At 39.0% G+C, this 21,466-nt stretch overlaps 1 protein-coding gene and 3 non-coding genes across 4 annotated transcripts; 2 read left to right on the top strand and 2 right to left on the bottom strand.

Moving 5' to 3' along the window:
- Positions 1 to 929: 929 nt before the first annotated feature.
- On the bottom strand, positions 930 to 1,002 carry Trnaf-gaa (transfer RNA phenylalanine (anticodon GAA)). Its single transcript has one exon. It is a non-coding gene; the product is annotated as a tRNA-Phe (tRNA).
- Positions 1,003 to 1,008: 6 nt separating this feature from the next.
- On the bottom strand, positions 1,009 to 1,082 carry Trnai-aau (transfer RNA isoleucine (anticodon AAU)). Its single transcript has one exon. It is a non-coding gene; the product is annotated as a tRNA-Ile (tRNA).
- Positions 1,083 to 2,009: 927 nt separating this feature from the next.
- On the top strand, positions 2,010 to 2,081 carry Trnae-uuc (transfer RNA glutamic acid (anticodon UUC)). Its single transcript has one exon. It is a non-coding gene; the product is annotated as a tRNA-Glu (tRNA).
- Positions 2,082 to 7,676: 5,595 nt separating this feature from the next.
- On the top strand, positions 7,677 to 21,233 carry LOC145455309 (cilium assembly protein DZIP1L-like). Its single transcript, XM_080333267.1, has 20 exons — positions 7,677 to 7,897; positions 9,269 to 9,426; positions 9,984 to 10,100; positions 10,885 to 11,079; positions 11,582 to 11,681; positions 13,308 to 13,408; positions 14,825 to 14,986; positions 15,204 to 15,341; positions 16,161 to 16,259; positions 16,717 to 16,746; positions 16,817 to 16,868; positions 17,117 to 17,250; positions 17,431 to 17,587; positions 17,655 to 17,709; positions 17,997 to 18,161; positions 18,218 to 18,270; positions 18,770 to 18,892; positions 18,951 to 19,060; positions 19,340 to 19,403; positions 20,582 to 21,233. The coding sequence occupies exons 1-20, from the start codon at positions 7,831 to 7,833 to the stop codon at positions 20,737 to 20,739; spliced, it is 2,238 nt and encodes a 745-aa protein (XP_080189393.1). The 5' UTR covers positions 7,677 to 7,830; the 3' UTR covers positions 20,740 to 21,233.
- Positions 21,234 to 21,466: the final 233 nt, after the last annotated feature.

Here is a 21,466-nt window from a genome sequence, read left to right as displayed (position 1 = left end):
CAGTCATCTATTTGTGAGATGTTTCTATAAGCTCCATATTATTTAATATACAACCTAATTTTTGGTTTTGCTGAAAATGCTACGGCCCTACGGGAGAGCTGTATCGTGCTCAGGCATTTGTCATTCTCGTGGTTACTGAAAATGAAATCTGATTTGATATGAGGTGGAATTGATTTTTGTTGCACTTCTTTTCAATTCGGAATACCATTCAATTTCCACGTTTTCCGAATTCATTTTTTTAATTCTAATTTCATTTGGAAGAAACTGTGCAGCTGATAATTTTATTTCTCGTCTAATTTGAAAAGGCCGAAATTTTTCTACTTCTCTGCCTGAGTCTGAAAGTGCACTCCGTTACTACGCATTTGCAAACTGATTGCTATTTCATGGCAAACTTGAAAAAAAAAGTGAATTCGTTCCCGTCCAAGCCATCAAATTCACGGCACATTTGTAAACATCACCCTAGTACAGCTCACTTCTGGCCTGCTGCAAACGTTACAAGGATACAAGCTTGCAAGTCACATTCTGTTCTGTGTAGATGTTGATTGGTCTTTTCAGCGTTGGACTCGCATGAATGACTTTTCCGTATATTTCACGCCTTTTCTTCTTTCCGCATTTTCGCAGCGATATCTAGTTCTAATTCTAGATACCCCTGTATTTTCGTAGCAAGACTGCTTTTCCCACTGAGCTATATAAACTTTCCCGGCGACATAAGAGCAAGTTATTTCCGCCCCATTATACTCCGCCGTTTCCGCGTTTTAGAATTGCTCTGCGTTATGCTATGTAAAGCAAAGTCACTCATAGTTGAGTCACTTTGATGTAAAGTAGGGTTTCCTACCATATGTTAGGGTTACCATATTTTGGAACACGGAAAGGAGGGTAAATTTTACAACCAACACCATTTCAAATCGTGAACTTAAATTTAAAAAGATTGCCGCGACCCGGGATTGAACCAGGGACCTTCAGATCTTCAGTCTGACGCTCTCCCGACTGAGCTATCGCGGCATAGTGTGGCCAGTACGGGGATCGAACCCGCGACATTCGCGTTATTAGCACGACGCTCTAACCAACTGAGCTAACCGGCCGACGGGCGATGCTCTTGATTTGTGGAGAATTATTCTTGATAGGTGTTGCACAAGTCAACATTATTTTTCATCCAGGTTATTTCGAATGATTATGAGTAATATGGACTATGCTCAATGAAAGGAATCATCATATACATTATTCATATATTATGTCAGATTTGGTTCGTAAAATTTTCATCTATTTCTTGTTCAGTTTCTAATTCCATAATTTCGAAAAATTGCGTCGTTCCATCATATCGCTAATCTGCTGCCCGCAAATCTGGATGGTATTCAGACCTTGCGCAATGAATAGTAATTTTTTACAACTACACGAAAGGGAACAGATCACGCCTTCAAAATTAGTAATCATGCAGAATCTTCATAAAATTTGTCGCACCGAATGCATTCATTGATCAAGCTAAATTCTTCGCACACATAAATTCGAAAACCTAATGTTAGCGTCGTGAAGTCAATAACTTTCGGGGATGAAAAGAGAACGAAAAAATGAACGCCTTCTGCAACGCTGATGGACAATGTTCTTAATCGGAACGACACCGACCTCAGGACATTCTCGAGAGCCGCATTATGATGGGATATTTAAGTTATCAATCTTTAATGTTCTCGTTTTTTCGATGGATATTTCCATCACCTATTAGTCTCTGAAAGCCTTGTTGCGCCGATATCAGACGATAAACGTAAGACCTTGATAGCTTACACAGCCTATTTAACGTCCACTTGTAAATGGATATATAACCCTATTTGTTACTGTACGACTGTACGTGTACGTACGTCAGGGATTTCTAAAACTATATCCCTGACGTACGTACATTGTACGCGGGCTTGCGCGGCGCCGCTCCTTCATCAGGTGAGCGGTGACATACCTAACGAGAGAGACGCATTCGAGAGATACATAGTTCATGATTTACAAAATATCATGGTCACATGTCTTCCCAGTTGGTCTAGGGGTCAGGATTCCTGGCTTTCACCCAGGCGGCCCGGGTTCGATTCCCGGACTGGGAATGTTTTTTCGTTTTATGGATAAGTAAGTATTTTCATATATTTTTATACGTGATGCCGTATTGGTCCTGTTGATGCGTTTGGAGAGATTTTACTGTAAGCGCTAAATTGGTGACTAAACTATAGATTAGGTGTTCTCAACCCGCAGCCCGCAGACGAATAATTTGCGGCCCGCGACATCTTTCAACAGGAACGCAATTACTACTGGCACTGTATTGTTATGGAAGACCGATGTGTCACATTTATCGAAGAACAGTTGTTGTAACGAAGCGTACAACCTTAAAAGGATACCACGATCATTTCTTCTGGAGTTGTACTGCCTGATCTGGGAGAAAACGTTGCTAGCTAGGTTTCAAGCCCACCAATCCATATTTCGAGGCATTGTTAAAATTGCCGAATACGTACGTTACAGACGCATTGTTCAAAATTGCTTGGAATATCGCTAAACCCAAGAATCTGTTAGAGAAGGTGTGACTTCAATAAAACTTTAACGTACTGTGCGAATATTCGCTATTTCCGGAACTTTGCAGCAAGTCCAACATCACCTGGCAAATTTCGAAGCTAAATTGTCTGATTCAACAGTCACCAGAAGAGTATCGGAAAAGTCAGTCGATATTTTACCGCATGTTCTGAAACACGTTTCCGCGTAGACTACTTTAGCCTAGCATCGCACGAATCCACCGACTTGCACACACGTGGCATAGCAAATTATCCATGTGCGTTTGATCAGACTGGACATATTTCCAGAGGCTATGCAGACGGGCAAACGCGGGGAGGGGACCAGTGAAAAAGCATTAACTTTACAAAGCTGACTTCTGTAACTATTGGTGTAGCGCTACAGCCATGGAAGGAAAGAGTAGAGTTTATTGGTTTGCTCAGAAATGATCCCGACTTCTTCTCTTATCACTGAGAGCTCAAAGTGATATGGCCTCTGTAACGAAACAGTTACCGTAATTTTATACTTGCTCGCTCACGCATTGAAACAGAGAGTTCGGTTCTGTCGTGGAAGAGTTTGAAGCAGGGAGTTCTAGGAGTTCTGGATATCCCTGGGTTGAAGGTGCAGATACCGACTTGGCAACGTATGCAATGCACGCTCCATGAAGGGATTTACTTGCGCCACTGGAAGTTGGATATTCTCACACAAAACAGTAACTGCAATGCTTCATAATGCATAAAAATGTACTAAATGCCCGTATAAGACTGGTAAATGGGCTATAGTTGCCTAAATTGAATAGTAGCCCACAAATACACGGTGATAATGTTCTGCGGCCCGCAGCCTCTTTCGCTGTTAAAATGTGGCCCGTTATACGAGGAAAGTTGAGAACCCCTGCTATAGACTAACGCGAGACAATTATACTTTTTATTTTTTATTTAGTCGCTGAAAGGTTTTCGACTGACTCTCATCAGTAGCGAACGTCAGTGATAGAGTGAATCAGATGTAGGAACTATTTTTTTCTGAATGGCGTTCTAATAACAAAAACAAACAACTAGTAGACAGGCAAGATACGGTAATAACTTATAACGATACAAAACAAACGTTAACGAGTACATATACGGTTATAAATAACCACAACAACAACACAGAACATTAATGAAATATTCCATGAGTGTATAGAGGCGTCCCTCCTGGCAACAGGGAATCGCGGCTTTCGCAGCTTTATGATCGTAGATTCCGGGTCCTTGAAATGAAAAAGAGACCGGCCACGAGCAATACAATACATTGGGTTATAATTTTCATCGGAACAAGCTACACATACAATGTACAATGCGATAAGACACAATGCAATGTAACGAACAGATAGGAGGATATCGAACGACACGCATCAGTAGCGATCCTTTACTCAAACATCCACCTCGGCCTAGAGTGCCCGATGTCACAGTTCTTTTTCGATGTTGCTCTTTTTGAAGCCGCGGCCCTTTCTACTAGTTCTTTCCATTCCTAGTGAGTGCTTTCTTTCTTCGGGTCTTTTTTCTGGGCTTTTTTGTCGGGGGAAGAGGAGCCCAAATGAACCTCCGACGGGAATCGAACCGAGTCCGCCTGATTGGTAGGCGCTTATCGTCACCACTACGCTATCTCCCCCGCATTGACAGCCATTGACTGTCATTGTGAGATTCTGGAATCTGGATGGGATAAGAGATGCTGTCCAATAGCCGAATTTCAAGCAGTAGGGCCTATAACTCAATCATAATCACGCTGTGTGTCAACAGACTGCGATGAAAGGCCGCGGCTTCAAAGAGATCAACATCGAAAAAGAACTGTGACATCGGGCACTCTAGGCCGAGGTGGATGTTAGAGTGAAGGATCGCTACTGATGCGTGTCGTTCTACATCCTCCTATCTGTTCATGACATCGCATTGTGTTTTATCGCATTGTACATTGTGTGTGACTTGTTCAGATAAAAATACAACCCAACCATGTTATGTTATGTTATGATGCAGTTGGCGAGAAACATGAGTTATACTAAATTGCCGTGAGACATGCTGGTGAATTCTTTGCTGCAAGCGCTGAAACGTGCGACCTACCGACTATCACATTCGGCACGTGTATTCGGAGCATGTTGCTTTGATTTGTCGCAGGTAGCACATCGTTTTGCGTTGCAGATCAAAATTAAAATATAATGTGGCATAATAGAGACATATATCAGTTTATTCAAAATTTCATCATTTCGAAACATCGCAGTCTTGTGATGGTTTGAAATGATGAAAATATTAATAAAACTGATTGGCTGATTGAGACTGCGACAAAATGAAAAGATAGGAGTGTCGAAACGACTTGGAGAAATCTCTGAATTCAGACATTTGCTGTCCCGAGGGATTGCTTATTTGGGAAACGCCATATTTGGAGTGAGGTAAATAATCATATATCTTTCCTACTTTCGACCAATCGCAAAATCAAGTCATAGCGTCGGTCGCAGGTTCCAAAATCCAATATCCGACTATCCCTTTTACGGCGTCTAAGCAATATATGTAACGTATTTTTGACTCCAATATCAATCAATTGCTGCAACGCAGTGTTTCTCAAACCACTATAATTTGTTTTTTTTACGTTTTATTGAGTGTGCAACTCTGCGGTGTGCAATCTATGCATTAGGGGTGTAGATCACAAAATATTACGAAGTAGAAGTAGAAGTACAGAAAATCAGATCTACTTGAGTAAGTATCATAAGTAGAGGAAAACTACTTGAGTACTTCCAAACAGTAGAAGTACTTCGTTACTGACCACCTCTACATATATACTGTATTTCATATGGGCGACAATGCGGTGTTAACGGAACCACACAACGCGCTACCTAAATTATATTCACCGATGCTTTCGTGAAATCATATTGGTCACTCCATATCCACTGTGCGCGACGAAAATTATGGGCTTTACTCAAGTTTTATGAAAATTAAATGTTGATACTCCGTGAAAACAGCCCCGAAATTCCTCAGACTATATTTCTTATTGGAGGATTAAACTACTTCTACTTGACAAACTGAAAATAGCGAAAAGTAAGTAAGTAGATCACGAAATTTTACGAAGTAGAAGTAGAAGTAGCGAAATCAGATCTCCTTGAGTAAGTACCAGAAGTAGAGGCAAACTACTTCAGTACTTCGAAAAAGTAGAAGTACTATCGCTACTGACCACCTCTGCAAACACGCAGTTCTTCTATGCGCGTAACAGGCGTATTAACGAGACAGTTCGTTTTTCATAATTGATAAATTGTGCCTGATTGGTTGGACGGTTTAATAAAATTATGCATATTGTGTTAACGAAACAGAAATACTGTTCTGTCGATGCTTTATTGAAATCAAAAAGAATTCAACTTATATCAATCAAAATCATTTTTTTCCAAATTTCAGCCATTCATTTCAGCCATTTTCAGAAATAATAGTATTTACGGTGGCAAATTTCGTCACCGCGAGATGACAAAAAATTGGGTTCCATGAATCTCTATTGGGGAGTATGATGCTTTTTCCATGTGTTTCCATCTTAACAAGGGTATGTGATAGAGTTTGGATAGAGAAATCGCCATTTAATGAAAAATAAATATCTAACTGGAAGGAAATATCACACTAACAGGTAATTAGTCAACTTGATCGAAATATCCACATTAAAATGATGGTGTTATAATTTGGAAGTAAAATACTTTCGTTATCGAAATCAACGACCACTAAAAGGAGATCAGTCAGTCAGTTTTTGTTAATATTTTCATAATTTCAAAACATCACAAGACTGCGATACAATGAAAAGATAGGAAAAGGTGTCGAAACAACTTGGAGTAGTCTTTAAGATCAGACACCCACCTTAGCCTAGGCGAAGTAAAGAAGAGGCATGCACACTGAATGAAAACTAATGCAGAGAATATAAGACGCAAGCGACAAAGTGAGGTGGCATGTGGCGGAGGGCGGGATTGATGTTAGGTCGTGGTCCGGTAATCCTGAAGACTGGCTAGTATTCATTTAGAAGAAATTGCTTGTATTTCGACTTGGATGCGGACAAGCTCGACGACTGTCGGATAGCCGGAGAGATGCTGTTCCACAATTGGGGTCCGGCATACTTGATAGAGCAATGCGTTTTCTTGTATTCAGTCCTGATCATATGGTAGTTGTTCTTCGTTGACGGGCGTGTGCTGTACTTGTGCGCTTTTGTCTTAGAGGTGAAGTAGTCGTTGAAATTTGAGGGACATTGACCGCAATGGAACTGATACATAAACTTGGCAATTTCTAGCTTCCTCATATCTTCTGAGTTTAGAACACCAAATCTTTTGAGAAGCGATTTATTAACTGCACATCCAGGCCCCCGAGGAGCTTTGGCAATGATACGGAAGATCCGATGTTGAAGTTTTTGCAGTGGGTCAATTGTATTCTTGCAGGCAGCACCCCAACAAAGAATTCCGTATTGTAATTGTAACTTTGATAGGAATAGAGTGTCATTATAGATAACTAAGGTAAACCGGTTTACCTTAGTTATGTATAGTGTGGACCATAGTGTCCTATATGGTGTCGACACAGGCAAATCTCACGCCTCAGTGAAATTGTATGACGTCACAATTTCCATTTGGCTACAGGCAATTTGACGGTCATTTGTGACCGGCTTGCCGAGCATTAAATTTGGTAAAACGGGTATCAATCGAAAGCTGACTCTCCACTGATTACGAAAATATAAATTTTATTCCGCTCGTGTTCCTGGAACTCCCACAATCAGCCTCGAATTTTTCATTGTTATGGAGATTGGCATTGAGACGCAACAATGCCCACCCAACATAGTTAAAATCAACGAAGAGCTATAGCGACTTTGCCTTTAATTACTGTTGCAGACGGATCGATAATAACAAAGTTGTCAAAGGTATCTGGGCGGGACAGTCACGTGATTTTCCGAGTGTCCACTCCACCTTTGAGTACACGCTGGTGTCATCGTCAAATTCCGCGGTTTGGGGCCCCTAGAGCCATCGAAAAATATTTAGGGGTCCGCGCTAGGCCCAAGTGGGTGTATGATTTCAAAGACTACTTCAATATAGTCGTTTCAACACTTTCGTCTATTTTCATGCTGTCGCAATCTTGTGGTGTTTTTGAATGAATATTCCAATGAACATCGAAAGGTGGGGGAGCCATATCGACAACAGCTTGATTTATTGCTGATAAAATGGTAGTGATTTTCTGGTTTCGAACCATGGCGTTTGTTATTGTTCAGTGTTGACTATTGCGTTGGCAAGTGAATTACTGGTTTTCTGACGGGATCTTTCAAGGTTGCGGAACATTATACAAAAAGATGGCCAGTGATACGATGATGCAGCAACCTTCCTTCGGGTATTCGTCGAACAAGAGAATGACAAGCGGTTGGTTTAACGTAATGATCTCTGAAATTTCATGAACCACTGGGTGTATGTGTATATAGACTTGAACAAGCCACTGGATTTTCAAAATGCGCAGATAGAACTAGAACTACTCACTTTTTAAACCTAACAACTAGAACTAGAAGTAAAAACCTTTGAAAATTTGCAACTAATCAACTAAAACCACCAGTATAACTGTTAGTAAATTAATATCAGAGATGGAATCGGCATTTCAAAAGGAGGGGTTCCGACTTTTAAAACCAACCCCCTGGTTACGCCTTTGTTAGTAATGATGACTCTGAGTTAGAAATGGGGGTGAAAACATCACACGGCAACACCGGTATCAGTTTTCAATTTCGCAATATACGATACGCCAAACGATGACATGGTGTTTCTAGTTGATCAACTACTATTTTCGTTCAAATACGCAACCATAACGCTATATACTCACTTCTCAAAATATGAAACTAAAACTAAAACTGCTCATTTTTCTCCGCGCCCGCGACTAATAGAACTATAGAATTAGAAACACTAAAAAAACAGTATAGTTACGGTAGTTGACGGTCATTTAACTACATATCGTAGTCTGTAGTTCGGGGCATTATAAATATTATTTTTCAAATTCAAAAAATACTACTCAGTTATCTCATAGCAATAGCATATTCTCAATATATGTAATTCCAAAATAGAGCCTCCAACTATACACTAAGAGGCTGCCAACAATGCACTATAGGGACATTAAAGAAGCAATTACAGTTTGGATAATGCCGTTGCATAGCTTTAGCATGTGTTGGTGGTTTATCTGGTCGAGCATTTGACTTATGGGTTCCATCGTCTTTTAAATGACTAGCTGCTAGTAGAGTTGGACAACTAGAAAATTCTACATCAAAATGCCCGTAAACTAATTCTAATCTAATTTGTGAAATGTATCTATGCTCTCGTTTTAATTCTAATCTAATTTCTGGATGTCCAGAAAATGCTTCAGGAGAACTGTATCGTGCGAAATGAGCCAAGCTTGCTGTACATGTACAGTACATTTGCTTATGTGTTTTATGAGAATTAAGTCTGATTTGATATGAAGTGAAGTTGAATTTTGTTGCATTTCTTACTAACTACGAATTGAATTCAATTTCCAATTTTTTGCAAATTCAGTAATTCTAATTCTACTCTAATTTGGAAAAAAACCTGTAGCTGTGATTCTAATCAAACTTGGAGTTACTGAAAATTGTCTAGTTGTTGCACTATGGCTACTAGCAGGTCTGACTGTTCAGTAGTTACAGTGCGTCATAGCTTTTGCAGTGCATTTTGATTTAGCATCCTCACCAATACAATATCCATTACGTTTTAACGTGAAAAATATTTGAATCAATGCAGGACCGATGCATTCTTACGAATTTGAAGTGGGCGTCTCCCCGGAATCGTTCGCGCCCTCGTTTCAATTTCGTCGACGCCTGGGCGAGATTAATTGGAGGAAGATCGCGATGATCGACGTGGAGAAGATTGCAAGAGAATTGGACATTGACATGTTGCAGGTACTGTTTTCAGCCGAATACAACGGCTGGGCAGGATCGAGTAACGTGTGTGCTTTGATTCTGAACTGAGTATTAGGCGTCGAGTACTCGAGTGTCACTCATACCAGTATCAAGATGTAGAAAGCTGAAATATGTACCTTTCCTGCAACCTCAAAAAATATAATGCCAGTTCTACATCATTTTAAAGATGATTTATTATTTTTCGACCATACCTACTGTGACAATGCTGTCGGTCGGTCACGACGTCACAGATATATCATTTCCGTTAACTTGCATAGCTTTGTACTACCTGTTCCGTACTTCGGTACGACCAATCGAAGTTTCAAGGCTGCCACATTGGAATATACTCTCAAAAGTATAATTCCCGTAAATAAATTACGTTTTTTGTGGTAGTCAGTGGATAATTTCGGCAGGCTACTTGAAAAAATAATTTCTCGCTACTCGACATGAATCATTGAAATTAATACTCGATTCAGATTCTAGTACTCGAAACATTGTGTTCAGCCCTACCAATCACATTCTTTCCTTCTCGTTCAAAGCAAGATTTACTTCTGCAGGAACACATTCAGACCGTGGCTTTTTGTAACATCGATATCGTCGCCGATCTCGACCCCATGTTCGCAAAGCTGTTCAAACTTGCTCAGTTTATGATTGAGTACATGCTCCATTCTCAAGTAAGATCCAAGCAGTCTGTTGGCAGTATGTGTTAAGCCAATGCGAAATGAATTATTTTTGATTTTTATCCGTATTCTCAACTCTGTTGGGATAGAGTTGAGCCTGACCGATTATTATCGTTTTGCTGATAATATAGAGTCTATATAATTTGAAAAAATATTGGTATCGGTCATTAGTGGTAAAAAATATCGACGTCACAGAATGGCGTTTTATAAACTGACTAATTAAACTGGCGTTGAAGTCCAATTTGAAAATCCAATTTTATATCAACCACACACTGGCAAAGCACATTTTGCAATGATTTTTTATAATGAAGCGGAATGCCACTTGGGATTTTCAAGTCCGCCCCCCAAGATTCTCTTTTCATCTATAGCTTTTTTTACATTGAGTTGAGAGCGAAACAGTTGATTTTATCAATTCCTTGGCCCCATATTTGGTTAATTACACATTTAAATTGTTTCTTCGGATCACTGAAGCGCAGAGTATTGATTTTAAAGATTTTTCACATCTAGCGCCACCTGGTGACAAGAAAATTTCAAATCGCAATATCTTTTGAAACGCTCAAATTTTTTAAATTTTATTCACTCAGAATTCAAAAAAGGATGACATATGTAGTTATTGGACAATTCTGAGGGTGTGTATTGCAATTCTCAAAAAATTTGTAATTTGCCTTTAACAAGAATTTTCATCAATTCAAAACACCGCAAGACTGCGATACAATGAAAAGATAGGAAGGTGTCAAAACGGCATGCAGTAGTCTATGGTTGATGTTGATATTGTCAGGCGTCCCTTCAAGCCATCATCTCCGAGCTGGAGGGCAAGTTGGAAATTGCGGCAGCGCAGCAGAATTCGGCGCAAGATCAAATAAAGCATCTCGAAGGCGACGTCGGCAAATTAAAGGTTGAGAACAAGAGACGCAGGAAGATGATCGAACAACAGCAAATGCTCATCGAGTCGGGCGCTTCTAGTTATTACAAGGTACGGATTTGTTGTGATAGGGCTGAGCAAAATAGAGTACCTGAGGGGTTTGATCCTGAATCCAGTGTTAGGCTTTGAGTATCCCTTATTATGATATAGCGATAGTAGGAAAAATTTGGAAAGTTGAAATATGTACCTTTTATGCAATCGCAAAGAATATAACCCCAGTTCTACATCACATTTAAGATAAATTTGTATTTTTTGACCATCTCCTATTTCATTGCACTTTGTGACAATGCTGCGGGTTGATCACGACTTCACAGAGATGTCAGTTCCAGTGACGTGCGTGCCTTTGAACTACATGTTTCGTATGCTATGATACGACTAATTGAAATTTCAAGGATTTTCCTCAGTAGAAAATAGTATCAAAACTATAATTCTCATTGATATATTAATTCTGGGTGGCATCATTTCATTAGAATTGATACTGGATTCAGATTCGTGTGCTCAAATCATTGTGGTCGACTTACGGCAGACTTTCTCTACAAATTTGTCGTTTCAGTGTCCTCATTGCGAGAAGGCGTTCGTCAACGCGAGCTTCCTGCAAGGTCACATGCAAAGGAAGCACCCTGGCTCGGTCAACTATATCGGTGATGTCATAGGTAAGTGATCGTTGTAAAGTGTCATTGGCATCGAAGTATCATCAAAGCAGATAATAATCAGTAGGCCGATTATATTTTGACATGTAAGAAAAATCAAATTTTTTTCAAAATTGTAGGGTTAGATCAAAAATTGTAAAAATTTTCATTATATCACAATCTCGTTGTTCAATAAAAGATCGACTGACTATCAGAAAGTGCAGCAAAGTATCTCTAGTTCTATCAAAATGAATTTTTTATTTTCATACAATATTGCGTTCAACTTAACTACTATAGCTCATCATCATACATCAAAATTTTGTCAAAATAGTTTTTTGATGTCAACATTTTTTTTCGGAATTTTGCATTTCATAGCAAAATTTTCCGTTCTTTAGTTAAAGAAATAATTGCACTAATCATCAGTAGTACTTCTACTCTTTTTTTGCCTACTTGTACTACTTTATCTACTTGTGGACTGCTTTTACTTCTTTTTAACATGATTTTAGCCAAAACTGCTTACTTTTTTACGCTTTTTACTTTGATAAGTTACAGTAGCCTGTGTTAGAAATCGTTTGCGGGTTTAGTTTGTATTGCTTTCGCGGGTGAAATTAGCATGAAAACACAGTAAAATGGCCCCTGTATCATGGTAGCTGAATTCCTGAATATATGTTCGAAAATTCCACTTATTTATAGTGTCATTAGACTTTTTACGGTAGTCACGCAGATACATTTTGCAATTATGATAGCTTCCACCTCCGATGAACTACTGAAAGTGTGTAATCCATCTACCAAATCTACTTTTTGAAAGTAGTAGGCTTATTTACTTGAGTGTTTACTGTTTTCGGGCTGTTATTGGAGCCTATTTCCACTGGAAGCAGTATTGACATGCCTTGTAAATCACGACTACCAATTGCGTTATTCGTTAATCTACTATACAGGGTTGTAACCAAGTCAATCTCACTTTTATAGTTTTGACCCGAGTCAAGTCGAGTCATTTTCAATTCAGCACCGAGGCAAGTCCGAGTCCAAATCAGCGAGCAGAGGGTCGAGTCCGAGTCATTGTGTTGACTGTTAAATTTCTAGTTAAAGTCTTGTTTAACCCACTTCTTTATAAGTCTGTTTGGTGGTATCGAATGGTTCACATTTATAATACCGTATACTAATTTTCCTCACTTTTAGCAGTTTCTGGTCGCATTTTCAAGTACCAGTACCAATAGGGGAAATCCCAATAGTTTAGCTACTTTACTATTCTATGAAATTACAATGAAATGTCGGTCTTGTACGTCTGAGTCTCGAGTCATAGGACTTGGTTCGAGTCATGCGCAATGACTCGAGTCCAAGTCGAGTCAATGCACAAATTGACTCGAGTCGAGTCATTTCCGACTTTTCGTATTTTGAGAAAATGACTCGAGTCAAGTCAAGTCATCGGAAAATCGTGACTCGAGTCGAATCATGACTTGAGTCATTACAATCCTGCTACTTTGCTGAACTCTTGATAACTGGGGCACACGAAAAGTGTTTGAGTTTATAAATTCTACTGCAATGAATACAGTCCTGAAAGCCATATTCAATTTTATAACGCCAATCGCTCATAACTGGCATGGTGACCACTTAGGCCAGCTCTAGGTAAGATTTTTCTATTTTGCAAAGCCCATTCACAACGGGAACAATCCAAGTTGGCCGGACGCCTGGAAGGTCTGGATTCCGAACTGCAGAAAGAGAGAGTCAACTTTGCGGAGAAATTGAAACAGGTGCGGCCTGCAATCTGATATCAAGTGATGTGTTAGTGGATGGAGACTTGGACAACAAGATAGTTCTAATTCTAGTCTAATTTGTCAAATGTATCTATACTCTCATGGGTCTCACTATAATTTTTATCTAATTGTTATGTAAATGCGAGTCAAGTTTTGCTGTGCAGACATTTGTCATTCTTGTGCTTACGAGAGAATGAGCTCTGATTTGATATTAACGTAATTTGATTTTTGTTGCGTTTCTTTGTTATTTCGAATTGAATTGAATTTCTTGGATAACGTCTGTGTAGCTATCACTAGAATCTGAAAACTGTTTATGTTTTTAATTCTATTCCACTTAGGAAAACATGTGTAGTCGTCATTCTAGTTCAGTGGTTCCCAAACGGTGGGGAATTTCGGGATTTCTGCTGGGGAATAGACTCACTTTTGAAAAAATCTTTACAGTAATAATCTCCTTTATTAACTGTAGTTTTGAAATGCCGACCGAATATTTCATAGCTCATTCGCAATTCAGCGACTCATATTATCAGTGCCTCCAATTAGCGAGAATCGCCTGGATAGCGACACGCGATCCCCAGAAATGTTTTTATTCATTTGTGCACCATCGTCGGTCACGAAACGTAGTGGTAGAAAAATTCTGATTCGTTGTAATAAGAGCTTATATTGCTGAACATGTATTCAAGGGAGATCGTGGACTAGGCGCTAATTGATAGCACATCCGGACTCATTACAAATGAAATAGCATATTTATGTTATTTCAAGTTCTTTTAGTACTGTGCGAAAGTGCATTTTACGGCGGCTTATATATATATGGCACGCATGCGTTCGTCAACATCATTAAGTTTATCCGACTCATGTATTATTCGGCATTTACGTAAGTAAATTGAAGCTACCCCGCAACATTTGGAAAATTTTCAACCCCTCCTATTTTTCTGTTGGCTGCGCGCCGGGGTAGATACATATAATACGGCTACCAGTTCACCGCTGCGTTAATTTTATTGTGTACTGATCAATTCCGGGGATCTTAACAATCACCAATAGCACGTACTATTTACTAAGCAAAGTCTTGAAAATTTTTATTGGAGGTAGCACTTTAAGGGGTAGATATGGATATACAGATTTTAGGTGGGGAATGAAGGCTCGGAATAAATCGGAAGTGGGGAATTAGGATAAAAAGGTTGGGAACCACTGTTCTAGTTCAAATCTAATGTGGAAATCTGTATAGCTGTACTTCTAATTCTAACTAATTTGAAAAAAAGGTGTAGCTATGATTCTAATTCTATTCTAGTTTGGAAAAAATGTGTATTTTTTCTAATTCAAATCTAATGTGGAAAAATCTGTATAGCTATAATTCTAATTGTAATCAAATTTGGAAAAGTTTTTTCGAGTTTTTCAACTATGCTTGTATGCATGCAGGCCGAGGAGGAGAAAGCAGCCTGGGGTGCTAGAACGCGCCGCGATATGGACCGGTGGAAGAAAGAGGAAGCGGGACGCTGGAGAACGGAGCTGGAGACAATGAAATCCAACTTTGTGAAAGAAATCGAGCAATTGAAAATGCAGGAGGGCGAATACAAGAAGGTAGGTTATGAAGAGCTTTTTGGAGGTACAGAACTTCAATATTTACAATTGAATAGTACATTGATATTGAAATGAACCCGAATATTTTCGGCTGACACTCGTCAGGTGTAATCGTCAGTAACTAATAGAAAATTGAAAAGAACTTTAGTTGTATTTGATTTGAAATTTATGCCTTTTTACCTCTGCTTTCCGAGCTAGACTTATTTCCTGCGTTCAGAAAATCTCCAATCTGGAAACGTCAGTGGAGCGACATTCCAATCTCGGCGAATTGGTCGACGATATCGAAGGAGACAAGCAGAAATTGACGCAGCGAATCAGAACTCTCGAGGAGACGAACCAAGAAAAGGAGGCGAAGGTCAGCACACTGATGTCAGAGCACGTAGACTTGGACAACTAGATATTTCTAGTTGTCTAATCAGAGTAATTGAAGTGAAATGCCGGTAGTTCTAATCTGATTTGTGAAATGTTTCCATGCTCTCTTTTAACCTCATTTCTGATTTCCCTGAAAATGCTACAGGAGAACTGTATAATGAAAGACGTGTCAAGCTTGTTGTACAGACACCATTCTCTTGCTTATGATTTGAAATGAAATAAACACGCTTTTTGATGTATTTCTTTCTAATTAGGAATTGAACTCAATTTCCAAGTTTTTGCAATTTGAGAAATAGTACTTGTAATCTAATGAAGAAAAAACTATTTAGCTATGATTCTAATCTAATTTGCGAAAACTGTGTAGTCATAATTTGAATTGTAATCCAATTTGGAAAAATGCGTGTCTATAAATCTAATTCTAATCTAATATGAAAAAGAAAACTGTAACTATAATAGTTTGGAGGAGAACTAAGGTCTGGCGAATACAGCAATTCAAATTTTAATCTAATTTAAAAAAAAAACAAAACGTGGAGCTATCACTATCATTCAATAGTAATTTGTAAAAAGCTGAAAACTTTCTGGTCGCCCAACCGTGGTTTGATATCAACTGTACTGGATTTTTATTCTTTTGAATTTGGAATGTAATCCAATGTCTAAATCTCTGCGAATCCACCAATTCTAATTCTAATCAAATTCGGAAAAGCTGAAAGTTTCCTGGCTGCTCAACTCTGCGTGAGACAAGCTACCTTGTGAAATCCCTAATTAGATTTGTTGCGCTTAACCGGCACGATCTTCGTTGTAGCTCCGTCAGTTGGCAATGGAAATGAAACGTCTTCGAACGCAAAGCAGGAACGAGCTGACTGATTACGAGCAGCGCGTTTCAGACATGGTCAACGGGAAGGTGATCTTTTGTTGCGTTAAAATTAGGGCTGGACTCAATGATTCGAGTTCTTGAACCTCAATCGAGTATTGATTCTAATGATCCAAGTCTAGCAGTGAGAGATTGCTTTTCCAAGAACTAAAATTACACAATCCTTGCTACTAAGAGTTCATTTATCAACAAGAATTATAGTTTCAATACCATTTTCCGCTGTGGAAGTCTGTAAACCTCGATTGGTTGTATCACAGCATACAAAGATACACAAGTTTGCTGAAATCACATATCTGTGATGTTGTGAACGACCCGCAGCATCGCAAAGTGCAATGAAATAGGTATTGTCGAATTGTAACAATATAAATAATACTCGACTCGAAGCCTAATGCTCGATTCAGGATCTAATCACTCGGGTACTCGATTTTGCCAAGCCTTAATCATAATCGCGGCTGCTACGCATTGTTATCACTGCATTGTTTTTCAGTTGAAAGATCGAGAGATAAGGAAGGAAACGGTTTGTGATACGTTTTGTTGGTGTAAAAATGTGTTTCATATCGTTTTTCGTTCTCTTGTAAAACGTTCAGTCCGTGACAGCACCCCCACCTGAGAAGAATCATGAAATCTATTCAGAGTCGGGTAAGTCTTGATTGGTAATGTATATTACGAGAGTGATTCTTTTTGGTCATAACTTTGCTATACAACTGAATGTTCACCAGCAACTAGTAGACGTGATATTTCGTGGCACGATCGTTGATATACAATGTTCTTTCCAATTTTCTGCTCGTTGCTGATGACTACCCCTGACGAGTGTCAGCCGAAAATATTTGGGTTTATGTCAATATGAATAAAGTTCCTTCTTTGTGTGTTGAACCACAAATGTTCAGAAACGGAAGAGCTTTCGGACGTGGACGACAAACTATCGCAAATCCGCAAACACAAGAGTGATTTCGTGGAACAGATGCGTCCCGTTTTGAAAACGCTGTTGGACAGAAAACTTCAAGAATGCGGAATCGATCCCGTGAGTCGATATTCATATCGAGAGACTCAGAACTACTTGCTTTTTATGCGATGTTTTGTATAAATTATGAAGTAATTTGGTTTGTATCAATTTTGAGAGCGAAATTGTCATTGTAACTGCCTAACCTTTAGTCTCAACGATGCGAGACCGAAAGAAATGGCAGATGTATCATCTTTTCAGGAAGCCGACGGAATCAGCACCAAGACTCTGACCAACAAGCTGATGGTGAGGAAGACGGCGCGGCAGGGGGCGGCCAAGAAACAGCCTGGCTACTACGCTATTCGGGACAGCCTCAGGAAGAGAATGGAGGAAGAAGCAAACAAGAGTAGAGGCAAAGGTGAGTTTAGTGTTGGAGATGACGCAGATTGATTGTGAGTCAATTGACTCGATGCTCTGTTAATCAGGGTCTCCGGCGAGGAAAAGCAGGAAGAAAACTCCGTCCCATCTACCGAAGCAGAGGTGGGTGACGAATGCTCGTTGAGCAGAGGCCGATCATTGTGGAAATTTATTTTGCGAATTTCTAGAACTCTGAAAACAAATTTGTTGAAAAATTTCAATATCAGAATATTTTAAGATTTTTGGGAAAATTTGTTCCATATTTATGACACATTACAATATTTCACGATTTCTGGAAAAATAATTCAATATTTTTCAATATTACAGATTATCGGATTTACGAAAAAACAGTTTTCAATAATTTTCAATATTTCAAGAATTTTCAACCTTTATCAACGATTGTTCCGCAGGTTGCTATCGGCCACAAGCATGTCGACCGACACAAACCCGACACAGAGACAGCAACGCCCAGCCGGGACCCTGGGTCGCGCCAGCAATAGTGCCCCGCCAAAGACTCGAAAGTCTGACGAACCAATGACGAGAGACGAGCTGAGTAATCGCTTTGTGGACGACGAGTGAGTTTTCCTTTTGTCGGGGTTATCGTTTGAAATTAACCCAAAACTTGTCTCAGATCGTTGTGGGATTCGGATGTGAGTGACACGGAACGTGCGCAGACCATTCCAGGTGATTTATCTACGCTGCGTTGCTTCAAAATTTTCAGACTTTCTGGATTGGATTGGTATTGGAATGATAGCCACACAGTTTTTTTCTCCAAATTAGATTAGAAATAGAATTATAGCTTCACAGTTTTTCCAATACAGGTTAAATTAGAATGATAGCTACACAGTTTTTTTTTTCTTCCCGAATTAGATTGGAAGTAGAATTGTAGCTACGCAGCTTTTCAAAATTAGATTAGAAATAGAATTGTAGCTTCACAGTTTTTAAAAATTAGATTAAAAATAGAATCATAGCTTCACAGTTTTTCCGATACAGATTAAATTAGAATGATAGCTACACAGTACACAGTTTTTTCCAAATTAGATTTCAAATAAAATTGTAGCTACACGGCTTTTCAAATTTAGATTAAAAATAGAATTATAGCTTTACAGTTTTCAAATACAGATTAAAATTAGAATGATTACTACACAGTTTTTTCAAAATTAGATTCACACCTCTGTTTTAGAGTCCAGCCCCCCTCGGGTGCCCCCAAAAGCCGCCACGAAGACAAATCAGGACTCTTGGGACTCGAATGAGTTTGAAGACCTACTCAGCCCGGAAACGGAAGTCCGAGACGCAAAGCCCGGAGGTAGATTTTTGCTCTTTTGAGCAAGTTTCTGTTTTGATGACTTTGATTTTCTGTGCAGAGACAAAAGTTATGAGGATCGCTGCGAAATTACAGGAGAGGAGTCCGGCAAAACCACCAGTAGGTGGCGTAAGTGTTCTACCGGTTTCATCGACCCCTGTACAAATTCCGGTGAGTTTTCTGGCAAGTTTTTGTCTCTCTTTTGCTGAATTCTGCCAAACTTGATCAAACTACGCATGTAGAACTTCAGTATACAATTGAAATAATACTCGTTTTGAAATTAGTCAGAATATTTTAGGCTGCCACTCGTTTGTGATACGATTTTTGGTATAGAATGTTCTTTCCAATTCTCTACGAGTTGCTGACGACTACCCCTGACGAGTGTCTGCGGAAAATATTTCAATATGAGTCTCTTGAGTACTGCCCACCTCAGAACTTTTTTCTCTTTAGAACGTGGAATCTGACGACGATTTTTCGAACGTGTCGTCACTTCGCGATGAAACTCCGAAACCAGGTGTGCTATTTTTACAACTTCTGTCTCAAATCTGGACTTTGAGAAATAGATGATTCTATTTTGTATAATTAGACTAATTAAAGTGTCGGTAATCTCTACCTCTAATCTAATTTGCGAAATGTTCCCACGCTCTAATTTTAATTCTAATGTAATTTCTGGTTTTCCTGAAAATACTACGGACGAACTGTATAGTGCAAAACAAGTCAGGCTAGACCTTTTCAAAAATAACTTTTATTCCGGACTCCAGCTATTCACTGATTAAATTGTCCTTGATTGGTGGATAATCCGAGAATTATCAACGGAAAACTCGAATAACTCCGCTTCTACTAGTTGGAATTGAGTCAAATTTGTTTTGCCTCGTCTCTGAAGACAGCCCAACAATTTTATGGGGTTGACAGAAAAATTTGAAAATTTATTTTGTTTAATTTTCCCTAATAAATTGGAAATTTTAATTGGATCTGCGGAGTCCTATACCTGTTAGAATTGAACCAAATTTGGTGTGCAGCGTTTTTTAGGGTAACCTGACAATTTAATCAGTGAATGGCTGGAATCCGGAAAAAAAAGGTATTTTTTGAACAGCCCTAGCCAAGCTTGCTGTACAGACAATTGCCATTCTCGTGCTGATTTGATAGGAACTGAACTTGACTTTTGATGTATTTCTCTCTATTTCGGAATGTAATTCAATTTACAAGTTTTTGCAAATTCAGTGATTCTAATCTAATTTGTAAAATCTGAACGTTTTCTAGTCGCCCCACTCTAATTTGGTATTTTTTGTTGTCTTTCTTGCCAATTCGGAATTCAATTGGATTTCCAAGTTTTTGCGAATTCAAGTCCTTCTAATTCTGATCTAATTTGTAAAAACCTGTGCAGCCACAATTTTAATTCTACTTCAATTTGGAAAAGCCGAAAATTTTCTAGTTGAGAAACTCTGATGTGATATGAACTTGATCTTTGATGTATTTCTTTCTTATTCGGAATTGAATTGGATTTTTCATTGATTGTATTGATTGTGGTGTTTTGAAATGATAAAATAATAAGTAACTGAACTAAACTGAATTCCAAGTTTTTGCTGATCCAGTCATTCTAGTTTGAAATTTGAAAAAAACTGTGCTACAACGATAATTGTAATCAAATGTGGAAAAGCTGACTGTCTGTAATTCGCATTTTCACTTTTGTAGCTCCGCGAGTGTCTCCGTCTAGAGTGGGGCAAAGCGCGAACACCATGTCCTCCGGAGGGACCAGCGTATGGGGGTCTGGACACGGGAAGCACCAGACTGATGAGAAAACAGTCGAAGCAGAATTATCCGATTGGGACGATGATTTCAGTGAACGCTGACCGTAGTTTTTTTGGACTTGAACCCTTTTTGAATGAGGTTATCGACTAGCTTGACCAACGGTGGTGCCGGAATTACTCTATTCGTGAATATTGAATTTGTGCAAACACAATGGAAATATTTTGCAAATGGTGATATCGTCGCCGTGGAATCAAAGTACCTTATGTCAATTTTACACATTTTCAGAAAATCAACTTTATCTGAAGTTTTCGTTTCGGCGATGATTAACTTTGAAACAATGAGACAAACATAAAAAAGGCCACGATACGGCCGAAAAATAAAATTTTACAAAAACTGGATTTTCTATAAATATAAAAAATGGACATAAGCTACTCTGTTTCCACTGCGACAGCATTACTAACAAACTGGCGTGTGCTAGGCGGTCAAAATAGCCATCCTTGGTACAAGTGAAATTAACGCCTTACATTTCTACTCACTTTTGCGATATACCATTGTATAATATATTCGTATCGAAATAAACCTGAATATTTTCGTCTGTCTGCAGTAATTGTCAGCCACTAGTAGAGAATTGAAAAGAACATAGTGTTTCAAAACTATCAACGAACATGATGTCAAAGTTGCTACTCAATTGCACCTTGAGTAGCAGCAAGGTGTATTCGAACAAAATTCGGCCTCCACAGTCACGTGTGATCTGCCGGCCCTAAACTTCAATCAATCTCACGTGCGGTACTCAGCGACTGAGGCAACACAAAACACCTGCTGCTCAAG

This window comes from Botryllus schlosseri, chromosome 14 (genome assembly GCF_051294905.1).
Source record: "Botryllus schlosseri isolate E-star chromosome 14, Bs_hap1, whole genome shotgun sequence".
Lineage (NCBI taxonomy): Eukaryota > Metazoa > Chordata > Ascidiacea > Stolidobranchia > Styelidae > Botryllus > Botryllus schlosseri.
This window is presented reverse-complemented; position numbering and strand designations above follow the sequence as displayed.